The sequence below is a fragment of the Cololabis saira genome, chromosome 22 (assembly GCF_033807715.1).
Source record: "Cololabis saira isolate AMF1-May2022 chromosome 22, fColSai1.1, whole genome shotgun sequence".
Taxonomy (NCBI): Eukaryota; Metazoa; Chordata; class Actinopteri; order Beloniformes; family Belonidae; genus Cololabis; species Cololabis saira.
The window spans coordinates 21110539-21135844 of NC_084608.1; the positions used below are offsets into that span (position 1 = coordinate 21110539).

General features: G+C 39.1%; 1 protein-coding gene across 1 annotated transcript in view; it reads left to right on the forward strand.

Annotated features, from left to right (window-relative positions):
- The window catches only part of plxdc2b (plexin domain containing 2b), a 116970-nt gene that overhangs the window by 60335 nt on the left and 31329 nt on the right, over nucleotides 1-25306 (forward strand). The window contains exons 6-8 of the mRNA XM_061713559.1: nucleotides 8318-8440; nucleotides 15359-15477; nucleotides 18775-18874. Of these exons, the coding sequence (XP_061569543.1) occupies nucleotides 8318-8440; nucleotides 15359-15477; nucleotides 18775-18874 (342 nt within the window). The remainder of the gene's footprint in view (nucleotides 1-8317; nucleotides 8441-15358; nucleotides 15478-18774; nucleotides 18875-25306) is intronic.

Below are 25306 nucleotides of genomic sequence, written 5' to 3' on the forward strand. Positions count from 1 at the left end.
ACGTCACACCGTATTCTGGGGCTTGAGGCGCAAAGTTTTTTCGGTCTGAACCAATCAGATGAAGGGTGGGCGCGCTTTTTGGCGTCTAGCATCGCCACGGTAACGTTTTTGAAAGAGAAAAGTAATGCGTGGTGTCGGAGGATGGAGACGCACATTTTGATGTACAACACACTTGGGGGCACGTTACGGTTCGGGCCGTATTAACTGCCGAAGAAATGGCATAAATTGCGCCAAAGTGACACGATTAATTCAAAATGGCTGACTTCCTGTTCGGTTTCGGCCATGTCGCCAAGAGACTTTTCTTTAAGTTGTGTACTGATACAGGTGTGTAGCGATTTTCGTGCATGTACGTCAAACCGTATTGTGGGGCTTGAGCCACAAAGTTTTCCGGGGGGCGCTGTTGAGCCATTTTGCCACGCCCATTAATGCAAACCGTTAAATATAAAATTTTTCGCCAGGCCTGACTTGCATGCAAAATTTGGTGACTTTTTGGGCACGTTTAGGGGGGCAAAAAGGCCGTCCTTTCGTCAGAAGAAAAAGAAAAAGAAAAAGAAAAAAAATTCCTACAGATACAATAGGGCCTTCGCACTGAAGGTGCTCGGGCCCTAATAACTGTACATTAAGAATGAGAATAAGAAAATGTATATTATATATCAAATATATAAAAGAGCCACGTTGTCTCCATTAAAAAAACAACAGATTCTGACAGGCTCTTGCCCAAACTCAGACATTTCTGTTAAAGTCTGATAGTAAAGTAGCTCTTCCGTTGTTTCAGTCATTAAAAAAAGACTCAGCACATTAAATGGTCCCGTAAAATGTAGTGTAATTAAAAGGGTCATTTCAATTCAGAGAAATGATTCATACGGTCAATATCGTTTTGATTACAACATACTGCAGCGACCTAACGGGCAGAACAGATTGTGTCCTCTTGTTCAGACTGAAGAGCTCAGTGATGTCATGCTAAACTGTGATTTTAAAGAGCAAAGTTTCACTTCAGTCAGGTACTAAACTAATGCAAGGTTCTGAAATGTATTTTATTACCTTCAAATAGTTGTCATTTTATGGGCCACCATGCTAAAGTGTTGAAATGGCTTCAATTGTTTAATAGCTGATATTAGTATTCAACATTGTCCTCATTGAACCCTCCAGACCGCAGAACTGCCATTGATGAGACGTTGATACGACGTGTACTTTTGGGAATGTCCATTGCATTAAGGGTGCAGTGGCCATGTTGCTAGCTACTGAAGTGGATGGCAAACAAGACATAGGACGTCTGTCATACGAGTTAAACAACAAAAATAGCTACATGAGAAACTCGCAAAATACAGTCATCTGTAATAAATCATCAAACTACACCCAGAGCAAAACTAAGAGTTTATTGAGGTTGGTCAAAGAGGTTCAGGATCTTGAAATCACAAGGGTAAAAACACTGATCTGTCTAGGGGAGATGTGTTGCCAAGATACCCAAAGCCAAATTACCATGCAAAAAGCACAAAACTACAAAAGGAGACATAATATGAGTTTGCAATGTATTGTGATGGCGAGGGCTAAGGAGGCGTGTCAGTGTGAGAGAGGAAGTGAGGATAAAATGAGTTAAAACACCAAATCAATTCCGAACAAATTAATCTGATTCCAAACCAGACTGACATACATGAAGAAATACTCGCTTTTTGACAGGCATTGTGAAATGATCATACACAGCCAGCTATTGATCGTACATTGTACAAAGGGTGACCTTATCATTCAGTACAAATACAACACTTATACATCTGGCAACACTGGCTGAGACTGTTGCTTAAATCATTAGATCAGTGATCAGAGTGATCAGAGAGCCTTCAAAGGCAACTCGAAAAACAAAAGCCCAAGACCATGACGGTTATCACCTGATTTCTGAACTATGGTGCAAATCAACAAAGACAGTATTATTTGGAGAAAGAAGGAGTTTTTGAATCGTTCAGATCCCTATGAGATCCCAAACACTGCACAGTTGATGCCACCCACCACCTCTGCTGAGACACTTGGCATGTTTTCATATTTGTATTTGGTGTGACAACATCATTCAATCGATCAGTGTGGGAATTTAAAAAAAATATGGGGTAATTATGTGGGATCAAACATGTCTTCATTTATGTACTTATTTAGCATCTGTTTTCAAAGTTTTACAAAGCTTGACTGTATAAATTCATGTTCACATGAAGATATTGTTGCAAAAGTAATGACAAATGTTTTAATAACGATATTGTTACATAGAAAATGTTCCAATGAGGGTGGTAAAAAAGTTAAATCTGTACTTAAGTCAGGTCAGCTTTATTTATATAACACATTTCAACCGTGCTTCATGGAACAAAAAAGATACAATTTGGGAAATATACCTTAATATTAAATGGTTATAAAATTGTACGTAATAAAACCCCATAAATTGAAACATTAAAATGCTAAAACTATAAATAAAACTACTATAATGAAAGGGATAAAACACTCAACTTGAGGCAAAAGTCAAGGATAAAAGATGAGTCTCCAATAATCATTTAAAATGTCCTTAAGTGGGGGCAGATCTTATACGGAGTAGAAGGCTTTCGCATATTTTAGGTGCAGTAACCCCGAAAGCTCGATGGCCCCTCATTTTAAATCTTCTTCTGCTCTAAAAGCAGCTGAATAAATGACTTTAACTCTGGCTGGAACATGAGCATGAATCAAATCATTCAGATGAAAACACGTCAGCCCGTTCGTGACTTTGAAAGCTGAAGAGAAAAAAAATATAAATCATCCCTAAACTGGACAGGGAGCACTATCAAAATACAGCATATCTAAACATTCATCCTTGTTGTACAATATTATTCAAATAAAGAATAAAATGATTTGAAAGGTTTAATATAGGTCATGAATTTCATCAATGTTTAATTAGATTCACAGTTTTAATCATGAATCATAAAATAAAACACCCCAATTTGCCATAGTTTGTGGTTACTGTTCCTCAAGCTGCGTCTTCGTGCTCCTCTGTTAGTTTGTTTGCTCCACACCTGTGTCCTATTCCCTCGTCGCTCCCCACCTGCTTTCCATTAGTTTATTACCTCTCCCTTTATATACAAACTCCCTGATTTTCTTTGTTCCCGATGAGACTTTGAACTCAGAAATAGAGCTTCTCTCTTCACTGACACTTAGCTCTACAAGAATCAGCCCCTCTGAGAATGTATCTTAACATGGTTACTATCTCTAAACCACACATAATTTGCACTTCTCTGCACCTGTTCAGCATGCACCTGGTGAACTGAATAGATTTATCTAATTTTAGCATAAAACGTGTATACTCAGGTTTCAAACTGTACTGAAGCTTGAATATTGCGCCTATATTAAAAGTCAGTTTGAATAAAAGTGTAGTTACGCTAGGAGCAAGGGCCTTGCTCAGGGGCCCACAGTGGTACTGTCACACTGGCAGGTCACAGAAAAAGGTGCAAAGACAAGTGAATTTATACGGGAGCATTTATCCACTTTGAGTACAGGACATGAGTTTGTATATTCAGCTTTTCTAAAGAATATGAAGAATGTGGTTGTAAAGGACCAGCAGCTCCCTGATCTGATTGTGATTCCTGCTGATGGGCAGCATGACTCGTGAGGAAATGTTGGTTTTGCATCTTCCTTGTATAGAAGTTGATGCTACTTAAATGAGACGCTTATTGGAGCCATCCTTATGGCAGCTGTTATGAGTATTGCACTTTAAAGTGTTTATAAACGGGCTGCATGCAGCAGGATGGTGTCTGCTTGTATTCCTCAGAGAGCCCATCCATTTAACATCATTGTTTCTCAAGTTACGCCGCGCTCAGTGGCCCAAAGGCTCTTTGATTAGTGTTAAAAAAAAGACATGGAAAATGTAAGACAACTACTTTAATTTCAACAAGAAGAAGGATCCAGATAACAACTGGAATGCAAACTAGATTTTTAGTGAATGCATGTCTGGTTTTTGAGAACTTTTGGGAAAGAATCGCTATTTCCTTATTCTTTGATAACCACAGTGAGTGTTTTTTGCATGTCTCGTTTACAGTGTGTATGACTGCAGTATATTGAAAAAACCTCTATTGCAACACTCTTTTAGGTCTGCATAGCTACTCGTGACAAATTTGCCAGGAGATTCTACAAATGACGTCTGGCTTACTTTCAGTCTATTCATACTAGGTTTATCATCGGCACATTAATGGAGTATCCATGATGAAACATGTTTTAGAGGCACAAAGTGAATATTAGTTCAGTGTTTTCATTCAAAAAACCAAAAATACAAAGTCTACATTTTCTTACTCCAATAAAGGTTGGGAGGCAAAATTGAGAAGCATAACCAGCAGCAGAGGACGGTTTAAAAACATGCAGTTAGAGGCAGTCAGAGCTAACAAGATGTCTTGAAAAACATTTCAGTTTCACCTACCTGAGCTGGAGAAAGAGGAGGGTTATCCATTTATTGATCACTGGCTTAACTTTTTCAAATGAAAAAAGTGTTTTCTAAAGTTTGGTGGAAACAGACATCGTCCTCATATTCTCAGGGTTATCGAGAGGGTACTGTCCAATTTAGTGACTCATTTCATTATTTTGAAAGTAACAAAGTCATGATATATTGAAGGTTTTCTGTTTTTCACCTAAGGGGATATTGGATTGGTTACATTCTGACTCTGTAGGACTTTTACACAGTCAGCAATAAAAAAAACAAAAAGCAGACAATTTGGATATCAAAACAAACAAAAAAAACTGTTTTTCATTACAGAGGTGGATGTGCATTGAGATCCTGTCAAGGGTTTTCTTGGCTCAAAACAGCTGTGATGAGCAGATAAGGTCTTTTAAATGAAACCCAGCTCACCTCACGGGAACAGAGGGCTTGTTTAAACTCTCTGACCGAGAAAGTGAACATTTAGTCCGGAGGATCTGATAATTCCTGCTTATGTTTTTTTATTGTACATACGCAGTCCAGCGGTTTCTTGAGGCGGCACACGTAAACCAAGCTCGTCTAAGAAAGAAATATCCCACTTTCCTCTCAGACTTTTATTATTATTCATGCCGCTCTCTCTCTCTTCTATCTGTTGCCCCACAAAGTTTCCCTCCTATTCTGTTCAGTCTTCTTCTGCTTTAAGTGACAACCGTAATGAATGAATAGCCTCTCCAGTGAGCGCCCTGAAGCTTTCACCTCTTTAGTGTATTGAAAGGCAGTCTGATTTTCTTTAGACTGTCAGACAAGTTGGATTGTGTTTCCAGGGTTGCTGTAAAGCAGAAGCAGCGATAGAAATAAACTCTCTCCAAACCTTTTTTTTTTTTTTTTTTTTTTTTATTTCCAGACAGGTGTTAATTTGGGTGACGGTGATGTCTCTCTTTAGCTTTGTAGATGCTGAAAGTGAACCCAGGGAGACGTGAGAACAAGCTTGAGTTGAATATTGGGTAAATGATAGAATAATAGATGGAATCAATCAGTGCGGTTACATGCACATCTAAATCAAGCTATTGGCAACAATCTAGTTAAGGATTAAACTGGAGTTTCCCAGAAATCCAAGTTTACATGCACAAGAAGACAATCGATTTTTGAGTGAGGTGCAGTTGACTCTCAATGCTAGGTGGCGTCACACGCACTTTTGTGTTGCCGTTCTTACGGTTCGTTCTTTGTTGATCATCTTCTTCTTCTAAAATTTCGATATCGGTTGGATTAAGACAACAATTCGACTTTCTGATAGTGCATGTAAACGTACTGTACATAGTAAATATTGTCATTGATAACCAAAGCCACCACTTAGATATCCAACCGTTTGAATCCTGCTCCTGGTCCTCCATTCCTTGTTTCAAAATGATTTTCCCCGCTCAGAGACATGTAGATCAGTTTTTCAAGAATTTCTTTATGCAACAAATATAGTAGCAATAGTAGGATCCATGTTACGTTTGTATTTCCTAAACATTTTATCATAAAGGCAATGGATTTTCTGGTTTCAAAACAAAAGAAAGAAAACATAGCAAAAATGATCAGTTTAAACTGGCCAATAAAACTGCAATCATAACTTTTTTATAGCAATGATAAAAGTAAATGTAACCATGACAACTGCTTCTGCTGAGTTCTTTGCCCTCATTCAAATCTCTTCTTGGTGTTATTCTCCTACAACTAAATAAAGTCAGGTCGTTCCTCTGTGTCTGGAGCTCCATATTCAGGTAATCCTGCAGCGGAGAGGTCTGTGGGGAAAGATTGATTCCCCAAACCGTAAGCTCTGCCTGAGGTTTCCAGAGAGATGGATGTGTTTTTTATAACTCACACACCATATAAAAAGATACATGGTGAAATAAGAGTTTATTAACCTGAACTCGATGTGCTTTGTCCAAAAATTCCTCTTTCCTTTATTATTTTCTTTTCCTTCTGGCATAATTTTCTTTTTCTTGAATTGATCAGGCAGTTGTCTTTTTGGTGAATTTCTTTTGAACTTCAGACAAAGAGGATTCCCTTCTCATAATTACTTCTTCTTCTAGCTTATTTAATTATTCGTTGCCATCTTTTTTTGTCTTTTTTTGTGGGTTTTTTTGAGGGGGGGGTATATTTGTACTACATTTACAAACTTTATAGGAACAGTTTGCATTTTTAACCTTTTGTTATCTTCAATTTCTTTATCTACTGTATGTATCTATTTCGTTATCTATATATTATATAGTTCTATCATATAATATCTGTTTACTAAGTTGAGCAGACAAGGGTCAGAAGTTTCTTTTATCTATTCTTTTAAACTGCAAACAACCTGGATGAAAATATCCAAAAGAAGATCCCACATAACACTGTTGGACCTCTTCTGCACTGGGGTGACAAAGTTCAAGCACCGCTCATTTCTCTGAAGCAGTGTTTTATTCACAGATGAAGAATATGAAGAATGAAGAATACCTCCATGCTGTGTCTTTTTTGCCTGCTCAAACATGCCTGCGTACAGCTCAGATGTGATAAGTGGCATAAAAGCACAGGTAAAGGGCGTTAAATGTCCGTTTTCTCGTCGATCTGGTACGGTGACTTCCTCAACTTCCTCAAAGGAAACAAAAGGCTCCCCTGTCTCCAGGTGCAACCTATCACATAGCAGCTGGTGCAAAAGCGGTTTTGGTTTGGCCTCGGTCCTGGAAACAGTTTGTCTTGGAAGAACCTAATAGCATTCGGTGTCTCTCTAACATAAAAACTCTAACCGCCATCAGGATGAGGTGCAACATGGAAACGACCTGGTGGTAAAGCCAGGACAGGCTGATGAAGTTACAGTTCATGAGAGCTTTTCATCATGCCAATTCATGCTTTCCAGCTTTCTCACTCCTCCCATGACTCCTTCACAGATTAATTTGCCGTATTCAGGCCAGACACTCGTATAGGGCGTCTGGGAACAACAACGTACCTTCAGCGGCTTTTTCTCTGGTTGCATTTAAAATGTAGATAGGTACGCTGAAAGGACATAACTCCAGCTGGCAGGTGGAAGGGTAAGAATCAAGAAGTAATTCTTCCATCACAGGCTTGATAGGTCATTGGATTGACTGTTGTACCCAAATGCCAGTGTTCCCCTTATTTGTTTTTCTGGATATTTTTGCCATCCAGTCAGAACAAAAGCTATTACTGTACCTTCAACACATCTCTCTCCTTTTTCTTCCCTAAAGTCAGCAGGCAGACAAGCTCGTCTACTCCGCTGTCATCAGTTATAATTCTGTATGCAAACAGAGCCCCCCTTTTGATGAATAGCGGGCGTTTTTGCCCTTTTCCCTGGGTCCATTATTAACCATGTTTACACGCTGCTAAATGCTGCAGCTCCAGTTTGTGCTGCCTGAGCACGTCTCTCTTTCTCTCTCTCTCAATCTGTAGGGCGATCCATTTATTGTTGAAGAAGTGTGTAAATTGGAACAATTAACAGAATCCCTTCTTTGCTGGCCTGTGTCTTCATTAGCATATACAGTGGACAATTAAGAGTGATTTGAAGGGCCGTGCATCATTAGGACAGCAGTAGAGACTTAACTGATCATTATAACTGATATATCACAACTTTAAACATTTCTGATTTGTATCTCTGTTTTTGATGAACGATAATAATCCTAATTCTTAATTATTCTTGCTTGTTTAAGCTGAAAGCAATGTATGTTAAGACTTGTTGATTTCCTGAAAGATACTGTATTAGATAAGAGCTTTAATAAGCATGCCCATGTGGGGGAGAGATTGTTGCTAAAGGGATTATCTACCTGATACATCACATAAATTGGTCCTGTCACAGTATTGATCCTGAATGCTTCAGGATTGCCTGAGGTCTGTTCAAAAGAAAGTAAATTGCAGCATGTTTTCTTTGTTCTTCTTCAGGCTTCATCTACACTGGTGACGTCGTCCACCGGATGCTCACAGCTACACAATACATCGCTCCTCTAATGGCCAACTTTGACCCGAGTGTTTCCAGAAACTCTACAGTCATCTACTTCGACAATGGTAACGCTGCTTTTACTTTACCTCTGCGGGGTTTCAGCGCAGTCACGATCAGTGCCTCAAAAGACTTTTGGCTATAACTATCAATTCATTTAATTTTAGTCATTTTTATTTAGCCAATTCTTTTTAACCAGGAAGGTCCCGTTGAGATGAAAGATCTCTTTTTCAGGGGAGTTCTGGCCAAGAAGCGGCAACAGCGCGTCCCACAGACACAGACAATAAAAGCAGAGAACATTAAACAAACTAAAATTTTAACCAATTTAAAAAAGAACCAAAAGCAATAACAGCTCAGCAGTTGCATCTCCACGTCTTTCAGAATAGATTTAAAATTTGAAGGCACCACAGTTGTAATTTAGGTCTCCTGTGGAGACCGTGGGCATGAAAGGAAGGTGCAAAACTAAGATGAATGGTATTAATTGTGGGAATAAAGAAAATGTTACTTTGAAATATTTTACTTTAATGTTGGAGCTACAGTAGGCTCCAACATTTATTTAATTAGCGGACAAAGAAACAGTTGGGAAGCTATCATTATGCCATATATGTCAGTAGAGGATGAGGAGAGAGAAGAAGTCTGGGTACAATTTGAGAAAATATAGACACAAACTCATTAAGACCATTTGGGTGAGAGACTAAGATTCAGGTTGTAAAAAAGAGCTTACTAACATTAACTTAAGTTAACTTTAGGACTGATTTGTAAACTTGATTGTTTTTGTCACCTCTCATCCTTTTCAATTTGTTCCCGAGGAATTTAAACTGTTAGGCAGCGTTGACTCGCTGCTGCCATCACAGCCAGCCTTCTTTAAGACATGATAAACCTACATGATGATCACCAATCAAGAAATGTACTAACAGAGACTTAGGTGAGACAGATCTAATATTCAATAACCTGATTTAATTATCTCATTTCTTAGATTTATTAAAGTAGTAGTGTTTATATAAAGTTTTTATGAGTCATTCCTCCCGTGTTGAGTCTTTTATGTCTTTGATTTGTGAAGTCTTGGACAGGGCAGCATGTGGGAAGCTTCAGAGAAGCAACTGCATTTCTGCTTTCTGCTCTCAAACATGGATCGTCGGTTTTTTGGGGGGAGGCTGCAACAAACTGTAACTACAAGAAACTATTGCTCAAGTTTGGAGTGCCAGCCTGCTGAGACTGCAGTGAGGATGCTCAGGCGACATCCAACACAGCAGTCCAAATGGAACACCCATAAAAAGGAAAGAAAAAAAAGTACTTATAAATAAATGGAAATAATGCAGTATGCTAACTCAAACCATTTCTCTCAAAATATAAATGAACATTATTAAAATACTTTTTTCCAGCGCATTAATGCGAAAATGAAATACTTCCCAGACACAAATATGGGATGAATTTTACATTGTTTTTCAAACAAGAAAAAAACTAAATTAACTCCTGTACAATGACATGATCAATTTGATGATGCTAACTGTCTCAAATGGTGTGAGCTGGTCTACACATAACAGATTAAACCACTTGATATGTTAAATGCAGTTTAGGAGGATGTGATCATCCTCTACTCACTAGAAAGTTTACTACACCATGATGGCTGTGTAGGAACTCTATGTAAGGCACTATGAGGTCAGCTCATCAGAAGAATTAATTTTTTAACAGTTCTAGTTTTATTTTTGTCAATGCAGCTCATTAATCGCTACCAGCTAATGTAGTTGTATACTACTTTTTATTATGCAGTCCCCCAAATATTCAGCACATCCCGAAAACACTACGTAGTGCACTACATAGTGAGTGGGGGGGTTGATTTTGGACTTTTTCTCTGAAGGCTCAGTGTAGATTGTGTGGAAAAACAGCCCTTACAAAACATGCCACACTGACCTCCAAATGAGTCAAAGAGTGCTTCAAAATGGAATGAAAGCTCAAAAAAGGCTCGACTAAACAGTCAGTTTGACCACCAGGCTTTCTGTCTTAATGTCCATCAGACTGAGGAACCTAAAGCGGACCGCTTTGGGAATGCAGAGCATCAGTTTGTTTATAAGTGATGAAATAAAGTTCATACGGAAAAGAACACCGTGTCCACAGTAAAAATCTGGAGGTTTTATCGCGCTTTGAAGCTTCTTTTGATGCCTCTAGTACTGCAGGCAATGGCTGTTTCAAAGGAATGGGGAAATTAAGATTTTACAATGAGTATGTTACTCCGAGTCAGAAAACTGGGCAAAAAGTTGAAGCAAGATATTGACCAGAAGCACACATCCGGAAGTGGCTGCTGCCCCCAATATCTGTATTTCAGACATAATTGTTCCTATACTGAGTGGAGGCATCAGAAAATCTAAGGAACTTGCAGGCCTTCCTCTCTGTGTATCTTTCCTTCCCCGCGTGTGTTGGGGGTTTTATCCATTGTGTCATCGCTGTTTCACTCTCTGCAGCTGAGTGACACACTAACTGTATGACCTTCTGCCGTGCAGCTCATCAGACTTTAACGGGACTGGCAGTAGATCGATTCTCAGCCCGCCTCATCCTCGCCTCGCTGTCCATCAGTCAGCGTCCTGCCAATACGGCACATGCAGAGCTGCAGAGTCTGCCGTGCTGCGGAGGAGCCTCAGTTAGGAATTAAAAAACAAGTTTGACGAGGCGTTCACAGCAGACGTGTTGTTTATTCTGCACGAACAACACCGTTGGATTGTGTGAAATTTCAGCGTGACATTGTGAAATGCTGCTATCCACCAAAGAGCTTTCGCTCGTTCTTGTTAATTAAAATCTTCTAAACCAAGAACATGTGACAGTGAAGAAGAGACTTTCTCACGTTCACTCCTGGAACTGTGATTTGGACTGTTATACTGTGGTAAAATAAACCACTTTTAGATTATCTGACACGAGTTTTTATGACTCCATTATTGGCCTTAACTTCCCTCTTTAGTTCATGAAGTATGGAGCAAAGCTACATGTTCAGTGAAACATTATAAAAACAATCGTTAAAAATATTAAAGTGTAACTAATGCAAACTAAATAGGAATGTTGGCAAAGTACATTTGTAAATGACATCAACATCCAATGGCGAACTTCCCATAAGTGCCTTGGGTTCATGTTCCTGGCATTATGCTCAATGACTCACTGTCACAGCCCACTCACACGTCGTGCGTCCTGGGAGGATCAGACAGCTATCAAACTTCAATAAGTAATGCATCCATCTCATCTGGATCAAGTTGCCTCTCCTTTCAGCTGGAACTACATTTGGGGTTTTTGGTCAGCTTAATGATGGACAGATGAAGCATTCATCATTTCACCATGAAATGATCTTTGCAGTAGAGATGCATTAATCTGTGGAAAATAAATTGACTTCAAGTGTTTGTCTGCAGTGGTATTACTTAGCTATGTTTTGGACTTTGGATTATACAGCTAATAAAAAAGCTCCATAACTACATCAGATGGTGTACATGTTGCAATTTCTTTTTTTTTTTAATTAGTTGTCAAACAGCTTCTGGTACATTACCCTTACCCTCTGAAGAACTGTTACACTGAACTGCATTAAACATAGGAAATAACATCCGTCTTCATATATTAAATACACGGCATAAACATTATAAAAAGAAATAGACAAAGCTACTGTGACATCACTACTAGGTTTTCTAAAAAGTGCTTTTTTGAAGACTCAAAGCTTCCAAAAGCCAGTTGAGTCTTCCCAACACAAGTTAATCCAAGCATGGGAAGAACCAGCTGATTGGAATATTTCCACCAAACTTCCGCCACCACTAAACTCACCACCAACTAAACGATATGTGGCCTACGTGCGGCCAGCTAGCATGATCCCCAGGGACCGAGGTCCACACGGACCTTCATCCAGCTCATCCCAGGATCCAGCAGAGCTCGGTCCTGGCGCAGGTCGGGTCCAAGTGGAGGTCCAGGCAAAGACAGTTAGCCGACTTCTCCTTAGTATTCTTTGTTCAACCTGGAAGCATCCAGGCCAACCTGGAAGGTGTCTCCTTCAGAGATGTCAGAGTTGGTAGTTAATGAGCTTTAAAATAAAAGTCCCACCCCCAAGATAAATCCATTATTTGGTACCACATGGTTATTTCAGTTGTTAAGTTGAGCATTCATACATCCGGTTAGTGGAGTTTGATTTGTTTTTGGCGCCACCCTCTAGTGGCTGTAAAACGAACTGCAGGTTTTTCTACTTCTGCACAGGCATCGGCTTTGGACACCGGATGTTGCCTCTTGGTATAATAACTGTCAACCAACTTTCTCAAGAAACTGAAAATTGCATTTTATCTCATTCACCGGCACTTCCCCACGTCCAACCCCCACCCACCTTCCTTTGACTGCAGTGGTGTTTCTCCTCATCCACTGCAAGAGTTTGAATTTTTCAATGTTACAGGGGATAAAGTGGAGTTTCGTACATATATCCCAGATTAGAGGGCTTTCCATAAGGATAAATGGACCTCTGGCTGACATTGACACGATCACGTATATGTAGAAACAAGACATTTAGGGAAGAATTTCAATGTGGATTTATAGTGAAGTTTTCATTCATCTGAAAAGTCCCAAAAACATTCTTTCAAGCAACGCTATGGGTAACAGAGTGTCTTCAATTCCTAATTGATAGAAAGAAGTAAACTTGACTTCTTTACTTCATTTTTGAAGGGATTCTTGAATCACCGTGGAGGCCTCCTGGATGCGAGTCCAGTCGTCTTCTAGGCAACTGTTTTGGTATTAAGTTTGAAGTGACTTTCAGCGATTTATCTTTCCCTTACATTTATTGTTTGATCTGCAGTTGGAATGCTTTTTTGAATATTCTAATAAATAATCTGTCATCCCAAATCTGGTCATGCCACAAAATGAAAAATGAGATGTTCTTTTTTAATTTTAATTTCTTTGAAAGATAGAAGCTTTTCCATCAAATCTACCAGCAGATGAAATCTACAATGTTCTGGCAGATTAGTAAACAAATACACTAAAGAAGGTTTAAGATAGCAGATAATATAAAACATTAGAATAAACAGCTTTAAAACATTTGACTGAAACTATTATACTCTGGCAATTTTACTGGTTTAATGGGGCCGTATTTGTTTGTTGATTTTCAAGTTCACACTGCATGAAATTGTAGATAGAAATAGAAACAAGGTCATATGTAGTTCCTCCACACTTCCTCACCCTCTCTGTATTTTTAGTCAGGAAGTCCCAGATAGCATTACAGCCTTCCCTCCTGGGCTCAATACTTTTAAAAAGTGTACTTGTATTAAGTTTAGCTTGTTCAGACTGAGCAAGCCAGCTGTGCCATTTGTTACGAGTAATATAGAGCCTTGGCCATTTCACTCCCCCTTTTTTTCCCTACTTTATCCTTTTTCCAGTCTTGTACAATAAGGTGCTGTCACTGCAAACATGAAGTTGTGGAATTAGCTTCAGACATGGAACATCTGTGTTCCCAGGAGGAGGCCATTCCAGCACGCAATTTATTGTTAGCAAAATAACAACGGAAAAATGGATTGGCTTTGTTAACAAACATTATTCTTAGCAAACAACCAAAGTACGAACTTTGTAGGGGGGGCGGCTTTCATATCGACAGGTTGTCCACAGTCCAGGGTCAATCAAAATAGAGTTCATATGAGGTATTTATTCCAGCATGCCCTGTTTCGTAACCAAGGTCAGTAAAACACTCCTGATGGAACGACAGCTCTAGAATCACCAAATGCTTTTATAACCAGATAATCTGCTTATTGTTTCTGAATAAATCGGTTAATATCTTTACATATTGTCATATGTGAGTATAGTTCACCTGCCAGGTTGCCTCAATTCAAGTTGACCACAATCGTGACCTGGATGGCTGAAAGTCTATATATCAGCGTGCATCTGAAGCTGATAGCAACATACGTATATGCAACATATATTCAGAAATAAAAATAAAGACAGACTCTTATGTTGTCAAAAATATCAAAACCTCTCCAACAATAACCATCTTATTTAGTCATTTAAGCATATGACAGCACAGAAGTAGTGAACAACGTACGACTGAATGATCTGGAGCTCAGTGAGTCCGTGGATTCAAGCGAGCTGTGTTGTGTTGTGGAGCACAGAACAGATGTTAAGTTGTGAATGAGTTGTTAACTCATAAACGATGTGTCATTTCTCTAATTTATCAGTAGTACACCTGTCCTTCTCGACTCCTGAGTTCACCCACAGATCCGGGTGATTAACCCGGATTCACAGGGATTCATCCTGTGACTGGTAACAGCTCTGAAAGCTGGATGTTGCCTCTCAGCTGATAATCTAATAAAAAGGGGCATGAAATCTGATTTCTACTCAAAACAGCATTTTCTGTGGATACTTTGCACATTTTCTTGCATAAAGTTCTTCCAGAAGGTCCAAATAATCTAACATTAGATGACATAAGATGAGCATTATTTTTAGGACCAACATGATTTTTGTGCCTTTTTTCTTTCTTTCTTTTTATTCTGTGATAACTGCTCTCAGCAGGTCTAGATGGACCCTTCAAAGTAATGCTCAGTATCCACAGAAAAATTCATTTTCCAGTTGTTCTCGGCGTTGTCCAGGAGCGCAATCTTGCACAGCTTGAAAAGCGCTCGCAGAGATGAAAATTGCCCGAGCTACATCATCCATCACAGTAAAGGCTCCTGTTTGATTTGGTTTCGTCAAAAGCGTTGGTTTTATTGCAGTTTTATCGTTCTCCCGCGGAGTGCTTTCATATCAGCACGCTGAGTTTCAGTGACAGTCACCTCACGCTCACAAAGGCAAATGAATTCTCTTCAAAGAAATAGTCTGTCAAAAAACGATCTTTGTTACCCATGGCTACTTTTTATTTTAAAGCAGTCAACGACTCATTTTACAGTGTAGATGGCAACTATCACCGTGACTGTATTCTCCCTTAATCTGAATGACTCTGTGTAGTCCAACATGTGGTTTTCATTTTCAATGTGTGTGTGTTTTTTCTTGTGCTTCAGGCACAGCTCTGGTGGTGCAGTGGGACCATGTCCACCTCCAGGATAACTATAACCTGGGAAGCTTCACCTTCCAAGCCACGCTGCACAACACAGGCAGGATCGTCTTTGCATACAAAGAGGTGGAGTCTCATTTTGTATTTCTTTCTTCTGAAGTTTAATATTTTATTTCTTGCATTTCTGATGCCTATTTTTCTATTTCATATAGTTTCTTATTGCCCTGCCTGCTTGCATGTAACACCAGTCACACCCTGGGGAGCAGCTGGATTCTGTATTAAAATCTTTCTGTTCGTTCATAAAAGACTGTATAGTCACTATTTAAGGGATAAACATAGAGACACAGCAGTCACTTTTTATGTACAGTAACACCCAGAAGCGGATCTACTTTGCTCAAAAGCCCCCCAATGCATTGAAATAAGGCATTCTTTTTGTTTTTTACTATAAAAGATCATCTTTTGCCCCTTAAATACTTAGTTATGACCGCGCACATGCTGCGAGTCTGTGTGACAGACCTCCTGCTGGTGCTGCTGTGTGGATGAGATGACGGGCGCAGTGGAGACAGCGAGATGGCAAACTTCTGTTGGTAAAATAAACTTCCACAGCCAACATGTGAGATTTTCACTTATTTTTAAGTGTAAGTCGAGTTCAATTTATTTAACCATGTTAAATTTCAACCTGGAACCAACCGCCAAAGGCTACTGTTCAGTAGGTCTGTTAATCGCTGCTCAAAGCGGGTTGTTGTCTGAATTGCTTGTGTATCGCAGGGCTCTTAAGTCTCACGCACTGAGGGCCTGATTTACTAAGATCCTAAATAAAGAGTACTAAATTGCGTGTGCACTGAAAAAGTTTGCACGTGCTGTTGTTGTGTGTTTTGCGGGTGATCACCTAAGAATGCGTGCGCAATTGATAACAGGCGCAAACCGCAGTATTTAAATGAGGTGTTGCGCGTCTTACGGTTTGCGCCATGGAGAGTCTGGATGGAAAGCAGGATAGTTGCAAGCGCAAAATGAAATTTGACGAGTTGGAGTTAGAGATATTAGTGGAAGAGGCAAATAAACACATTCATGAACTACAGCAAAGAAATTTAAACATTACCAAAAGAAACGAAATATGGGAGAAAATCTGCGATAGAATAAATGCAGTTGGTAAGACAAAAAGAACGGCAGATGAGGTTAAAAGAAGGTGGCAAGATATAAGGCAAAGAACTAAAGAAAAAGTGGCCTTTAATAAAACTTGTGCAAAAATTGTGCAACCATTTATAAAGACAGAATAAAGACTCTCTCTCTGCGTATTCTTTGATTTTGGCGATGTCGCCTCCTTGCCACAATAACAGCAGCCATCGGTGCGTAATGCTGGGCAGATTAGCACCTTCCTTTCGAACGTATTAAATACAGACGCAATCACAATCCCCACAATAACTTTCAGGCTTGGTAAATCTCATTGCGTGTGGTAAATGAACATATTTGCATTTTCCCCTCCCAGTATTTAGCGCTTTCTGTCATAATTCATCATAATGCGTCATAATTCAGACTTTTTTTTCTCAGAATTGTATTGTTTTTCTTCAGATACTCCTCCGTAGGGATGCAGGATGTTCCCCTAAACCCTCCAAAAAGCAGCAAAATGAAATTTACATAGACATTGGAATTTCCTCATACTGCACTGATGTTGTCCCACGCCACCCTGTCTAGACCTCCTGCCATCCCTTTGCCCCCCCAATGTAAAATAGTCTAGATCTGCTACTGGTAACACCATCTCACACTTGTTGCTCCTAAAGCCACTATGTAGCAAAATCACCTCTGGGCACATGGGAGCATATAGATCTGCTGTGTTGACAAAAGAGTCGTTACCAACATTGTTCTGATGTTTGGGGACCACAAAGTCACATGATCCATGAGACACGTTTTGAGGGTAGAGTGCAGCCATGTTGCTCCAGAAGCTGATAGAAACTTGCGCAGCACATGTCAATCAAAGTTAGCTTTGCTCCCTGCTCCTTCAACCAAAACACTCCGTAATATCTGCAGAGCTGCCATCAGACTTTTATAGTGGGCTATAACGTTTAACATGTTGACTTGACGCCGAATTCAAAAATCCTGTTGAGCCTCAATCAGGATGTTAGACGGTTGGTGATTGGTGGGGACAAGCCAGCACGTCTTGTATTACCATTTTGTCCCACTAGAGGTGCATTTCCTGCCTTGTTACACCAGAAGCTGACACATTGACTACGTACAGTAGATTTGCGTCAAATGAAAGCGGAAGCCCTTTCTTTCTATTTCATTATTCATATCATGGATTATACTGTCATGTTTTTAAGCATCTGAGTAGTTTTAGTTTAACATATCTTTTTCTGTTTCATTCTTTTTTTTCTCTGTTTTGTATGTATTTATATGGCAAACTTCCTTTTATATTAATACAGTATATAGAACTCTTACAACTTCCTTTTATATTAATACAGTATATAGAACTCTTACAATAGATCCATAGATCTAATATTCAGCGTGACAAAATTATTGCTGTGTAATCATAAAGGTTTTGGTAAATTATTACAGACTTGTGTGTTTAGGCAAGTCCCATTTTCCACTTCAAATGCAATACAAACAAAACGGTGACTCACTTCACACTTTTCCAAATCACACAGCTCACACAAAACGTTTCCCTGCTGTTTCCAACTCTTACAACTTTTTGAGACGTCTTAGTCATTTCGAGCATTCAGCGCCGTCCCCCTCCCCGTAAAATATGCCACCTACAGTTTTGACATCACACAGGTGTTCGATACCAACATAAGAGAAACACATTCCTTGGCAGCTCTTACTTACATTACTTGCACTAATTGTATCCTCTATTTTCCCAAAGGCTCATTTGAAGGCTCATTTGAATTAACTAATGAATTAAAAGTTTGTGGTCATTACAGCTCAGTGGTGTTCATTTCAAAATTGTTAAAGTATATTTGGAAAAATATATTATCTTATGAGCAGAGGGGAGAAACTAATCAAAAATAATTTATGATGGAGACTTCTGCTGCAGGAGTGAGAAACTGCAATAACTTTATAATGATTGATATAATTGCAGGGGCTATAACAGCAGGGCTGCTCCTTTTATGGCTGGAAGTCCGTATGTCAGTTGTTACTTTCACTTGTCAGAGCTGATATGGAAGCTGCTGGCGCTTTAATTGTTCATTTAGAGAGAACAAACTGACTAAATAATGTAGGTTTTTACATAACCTCACTGCACCTTCATAAATTCTCACGTACATCATGAATTGTCTTGATCAGCTCTTCTCTTAGTATATTGTGTGAAAAGTCTAAATGCCTTTTAATGTGAAACTGTGAACATTTTCAGACCAAAGTGACTCGTTAATATTTAACAATCTTTTCCCAGGGATACTTGATGTTAATGAATGACTTCCCTTTCATGCTTTTCAGATCCCCGTCGAGTTGTCGCAGATCAGCTCAGTCAATCACCCGGTGAAGGTGGGCCTGTCCGATGCCTTTGTGGTCGTTCACAAGATCCAACAAATACCCAGTGAGTGTCAGAAAAACACATTTTATGATTTACATTTTGCAAATTATTACATATGACTAAAGTCTTAATCAGATTAGCAACTCAGCTGGAGGGAGGAAATGTAACCGTTCAGACAGATATTTAGATTTAGTTAATACTAAACATCATCCAGACTCATTTGTGCTAAATAGTAGCCTAGAAATTGAGATGTACTGCTAGCGAATTTAAACTTGCTTTGCAGGTACATCAAGCCTCCCTCCGCTGGAGCTTATTAAATATGCCCAAAAGTCTTAGAGAGCCAATCAAATCAGTTCATCCTTGTAGAGTCTCTGGGCAGGCTTAACAGGATGACAACAGTGCAGTTATCTGGAATGTAAACAGTGTAGATGGCTGCAGCTGAGGTTGGACATTCGTTTGAATGGGCTTTGGTGTCGACTGTTAAAGATTCTGACCTTTTCTTTGGAAATTGAACTGAAGACGACACTCAAATCGTTCCTTTGCAAAGTAATTTGATGTTTTACCGGCAGGCTACAGTGAAAGTTACTCTTCTACACAACACACTCTCCTGTTGACTTGTTTTCTGTCGCTTTGACTATACCACTTTGGTGGTTGCCCCAATTGTAGTTCCAGATGTACAATTACTACAATTAGTTCCTATTAGATGTAAAGAAAACCATGTAAGCAAGACGGAGACCTTTCAGATGTTTTCGTGCAGAGTCAGACTCTCTTGCTTTCATGAGTTCTGACTCCAATCTGCTCCAATAGTTAGTTGTCAAATGAGATTTATTCAGCAGTTTAAGAAGTATTTTGATTGCAATGAAGAAAGCTGATTATAATTTATTTGTGACAATTCATATTTTTGAGCTTATTATTTCCTTTATGTGGCAACGTTTTGATCAAATTAAATAGTAAGGATGATAATTTCTGCAAGATTGATTTAAGTAAAACAAACAAATGAACATTTTTGACTCAGTTCTTGCTTGTTTTTGTCTTGTCCAAGCATCTCTTTGCAGAGGTCTGTTGTTGGTGTAGAGAGATTTGAATGTGAGATCTGTTGGCCAAGTCTTGATATACTTAAAAAAAACCAAGGTTTCTTTGATGCTTCTTATGCAGCATGATGAAATCAGTTTAGCTGCAGTTCCAAAATGATGAAATCTTGAATTGAGGCACACCAAGATGAGGTGTTTTCTGTGGCAGACCCTTTTCTACCATGAAACTTGATCTGAACTATTGTGTTAGGAAACTCAGAATGCTACAAATACCTGAAATTGTTTTCATGAAGCTTTTAAAGAGCTGAATAAACTCAAAAACAGCTGACTTAATTACCAACTGTCTACAATACAATCAAAGATACACATTTTGATGAATGTTGCTAGCTGATATCAAACACTATGAAGCCCTTTTCATGATGTCTTCACATTATATTTGCATTCTGTTTTGCTTTAGCTCCTTGTTTGTTTCTCTCCTAATCTCAGTGCTTTCATGTGCATCAATAGACCCAATTTCCACATAAAATTGCTTTCGTTCTCATGTTTTTCTGTTTTTGTTGTCAGATAGATAAACTATTTTAAATTTGGGATTTTAAAAGTACAGTCGATTTATTGACCTCGGGCCTCTATCAAAGCATTTTTAGCCTGCTGCTCTGCACTGATAAAATCCTAATTTTATTTCCACAAAATAGCCTGACAAAACCATCAATGTCTGTGCTATGATTTCAGCTAAAAACTATTTAAATCATGACCGTACAGAGAAGAAATTGTATTTAAAAAGATGAGCCATAGGCTAGAGTCTACAACTTCTAAATGTGCCAAAAAGAAAGGCACTGCTCCACGAGTATGGGTACTTTCCTTTGAGTGCATTAGGTATTTGTTTTTTGTGCTCAGATATTGTACTTCTCTCCCTCAAAACTGCCTTCATTGCCATGAAGTTCCTGCTTGTGGCCACATATACTTTTATCTCCACCTCAAAACTGTGTTTTTGATGTCAGATTCAGTAAAACACCAGTTATGATGTTGACCAAGACAATTTGACGGCATGGATGATGCAAACCAGGAATCTGGTCAGGGCTGTGTTTCAGTGGCTCAGTTACTGCTGTCTCATACGGGTGTTTGTGAAATGAAAAAAAGTGACTAGCTAACACTAAAGATTTAGCCACAAGTAAAAGATAAAGAATTAAGTAGGAAAGAAATGTTAAAATAATGAGGTAGGAATCATGTGTATATGTACAGTCTCTCAAACAGAGCTATGAAAATGATGCGCTTTATGATGCATTGAGATTAACAGTGGTCCAGCACTGGATTGATTACTTGGTTGGTAATATTTTGTTTTGCAAACTTCTCGATCATCATGGTCCTTTTGAAATCAATAAACCAGTTAAAGAGTCAGAGCCTTCCTACTTTATGAGATGTTGCAGAGATGACCAGACTGACACCAGTGGATGTTCGCCGCTTTCAAGTGCAGGTGCTAATTTGAACCTCTTAAGATGCTCTGATACTATCTTAAGACAGTTGGCAAGACTTGCTGACATCTTCAGCTTTCTCTAGGGCAGAGCAACACAAGATTAAATCAGCTCCTTATCGTTTTACAGGCTTGGTTATTATAGCTTCCAGGCTATGATTGCAGTCAGTTGCTGAGGCCTGAATTACAGACTGTTGGTCTTATTACGGTATGCTTCCTTCTTGTCCTCAAAGAGTAGCCAACTTGACATCAACTTAAACACTTTCTTCTTTCTATACTGTTTAGGCAACTTCTGTCCACAGATCATAGAGCATTTTGTTTACTTTAAATTATGTTAGCAGTGAACCATTTTCACACATCAGGTTTAAAATCAGCGTTTGGCTTTCCAGTGTATGGACAATATGTGCTCTTGCTTAACAGTGCGAGCAGATTTGTAGAGACTCCTTGACACAGCTTTATTGGTGAAATTTATATCACCAGCACACACAGGGACAGCAAGTTAAGGGGAATGATGTTTGGATTGTTTTGCTGAGAAGAAATGTGAATGAATGATTTATTCTTTCTTTGAAAACAGGTCAACACATTTCTATGTGCATGAACATGTAATTATATGAAATTGTAGCCAGGTGGATAATTTCCTATCCCTAGTCCCGTTGGAAGGTTGATATCAATCTATTAAAAACCACCCAAACGATAAAAAAACAAGCCAACAACTACAAAGAATACAGAAGATGCAGCAGGCCATGCACACAATAATAAATCAAGAGTCAAGGGACCATAAGGAGTTCTTGCACTGAATGTAAAGAGCTAGATTAAAGGGCATGCTGTCCACAGATTATAACTCAATGCCCATAGATTGTATTGCATAATGCCCGGATTGTATTGCATAATGCCTATAGATTGTATTACTCAATGACCATAGATTGTATTGCATAATGCCCATAGATTGTATAGAGGGAATGCGCATGACGTCACAGATGCGACTTCACAGCGGGTTACGCCCACTGAGTGGCAGAAAGACTGAGTGGCAGCGTAAACTTTCAGTTTGAGCAACTCGAAAACATCTAAAATGGGAAAGAGCTGTTGTGGGATCGACTGTACTCATAGATTTAGCAAGAAATCGGAGTTATCGTTTTACAGACTGCCGAAAAATAAGTTTAAGAAAGACAAATGGATCGCTGCAATTCACAGAAAGAACTGGATTCCAGGCACCGAAACGTGGATTTGTGGTTCCAATTTTGTATCAGGTAATGTTGGATTTTTGGGTAGCTAACGTTAAACGGTCAAATCATAAAGTTCGGTGTCCTCATTACTTTAATTTAATATAATTTAATACAATACAATGAAATGCTCAATGCCCATGGATTGTATTGCTCAATGTCCATAGCAAGAATTGCATCTAACCTTATCCTTATATCAGTGTTTCCCAACCCTGTTCCTCTGGGCACTCTGCCCTGGATGGTTTAGATGTGCCCCTGTTCTAACACACCTGGCTCAGATTTTTGGGCCATTGGAAAACTTGTGTATACCTTGATGACAAGCTGACAGTGATCCAGTCAGGTGCATTGGAGTAGGTTAAACATCTAAAACATACAGGGCGATGTGCCCCGAGGAACAGGGTTGGGAACCCCAACCCTATAAACAGTATACCTCTATCCCCAGACCCAGACTAGAGTCAGTCAGTTTAAAAAAATAAAGCTTTTTGCCAAAACAAAGAACTGTTCAACATGCAGATGATATTTGAAGGATAAAGTGGTTTGCGGCTAAGCCTGGAGGAAAGGCCAGTATTATCATCATGTGGTCCACAGGGCTTGTCATTCCACTGAAAAAGCAAAGGGTACTGCATTTATGATCAGGTTTGCCACATATATAGAAATATGCCATAATTGTATTTGAAAAGAGTGTTGATAGAAGGGTGTTGATAAGTGTTCAGAGAGAGAGAGAAAAATCACCAGTTTTCATGAAAAACATTGGATGCTATTGCAGCTCATTTCAGCACATGGTTATGGTGAATGCATTGCTACAACATTTATTTTTTTTCACAGTAGGATGACAAAAAAACTAAACAAAAAAGATAGTGCCGGCAGAAAAATTGAAACAGATTTTGCATATCAAATTTTTTTTTTAAGTCAAAGAGAAAGGAAGAGTCAAGGCATCCGTCTCACAGAATGTAAAGGAAGAGATCAGAGGGGAGTCCTGTTGCCAGGTCATGTAATTAAAAGATCAAATACAAGCACATATGAAGACATAGCTTTAATATACCTCTGTACTGCTTGATTATACATTATCACAGTTTTTTTTCCTTTTAACAGTGCCAGAACCACCTCCATCATTTTCATGTTTTCCCGCCTACATGGATCACATATACTGCAGGAATATGCAAATATGTATCTTAATTATACAAAATGTATATTTATCATTCATTAACACCCCAGTATTCTTTATGATTTATTTAATCACATTGAAAATGTAAAATTCAGAGCATAATGATGAAGTTTAAGAAACGTTATAATATTCTGCGTAAACTATGCTTAATCCTCTTTTTTTTCTGTTGTGTTTCCATTTCGTCAATAAATATCGAATTGGCAATAAACTACAGCCCTTTTACTGCATTGCAGTCAAAATCGTGTGTATGCAATATTTTTTATCACGGATTTGTGCAAATTGGTAACTGAGCCTGTTGTAATTCTCACTGAATACACAGATATAATCAATAACGCCATTTAAATGCCCATTAGGCAGTGTTTATGTTGTGGCTGAGACCAGACTATAATTGATCAGATTCGCAGCTTCCCTTCCACCAACAAACTAAACGTCTGACCACACATCAACAGCCCCCGGCTGGGCGTCTGACCTTTCTCTGGCCCCCAAAGTGTCATTAGGCACCTGATAATCCCTTGCCAGAAGCAAGAGGAAGTCAGAAATCAGGGGAGCGCAGGAGGGAGGGAGATGGTGGGGAGCCAGGCTGGCTCACATTCACTGCTTTGATCAGACGCTCTTTGCTTAATCAAACCAAACAGGTCTGCAGGGAAGCAGCGTCCGATCACATGAGGAGAACAACACTGAAGCCCCGACAGTCAACAGTTATGGCAGAAAAGGAAAAAAATCAATCAAGCATGTGGGAAAAATGGAACTTAGTGCAGAGAACTTGTTAAACTTACTCCCGGCTTTGTGGCACAGTGAGAGCCACTGAATCACCCAAATTAATTGAACCTAAAAGAGGCTGACAGGATGAGAGTGTTTTTTAATGTGTGCATAGTATAAAACAGAAAAAGGTTCCAATACAGGCTGCTTAGAGTAATTCAGCTCATCTGCAGCAAAGATGCACTGCCTGAGCAGATTAAAGAAAAAAGGATGAGGCAAACAATTGCACACTCTGATATTTCGTTGGACCACCTCACATGGCATGGTGGCATCTGCAGTATGAGCTAATGCAATGTCATAACATTTGTGTCCATCCAGGGTAGTCTGAGCTCTTTATATAAGATTCTCAACGGATTAAAGGCTTGACTGTGTGGTGGCTATTAAAATGATGTCTCATACTCACTGAACTACTCTTTTGGGATATTTTAGTAGTATTGGGTTGATATACTGCAGGTCCCAGCAGACTTCTACTTGGAAGGGGCCTGAAATGATTTGTCGGAGCTCCGGGCTCCTTCAGGCCATCCACGCTGAAGGAGCTGCTGGCGAATACTTGCAACAGGACTTCCTGTTTCAAATGTTTCCTTAATGACATCAGAGATGATCACTATTAACAGCACAACAAAACATTCTCTCTTCAAAATATAAATGACTGTTCACAAAGACAGGTGAATACAGTGCTAAGCAATAAGTAGCAAAATTATGAGCGCAAGTCATTTGCTGAGCCGGTCACATCTGTAAATCTTCGTAAAAGCGTTGCTTTATATAATTTTAGCTGATGGTGCAAAAATTTTAAATTTAAATAAATACATAAATCAGCCGCCGTACAATTGTGGAATATTAAATGGATGGGAA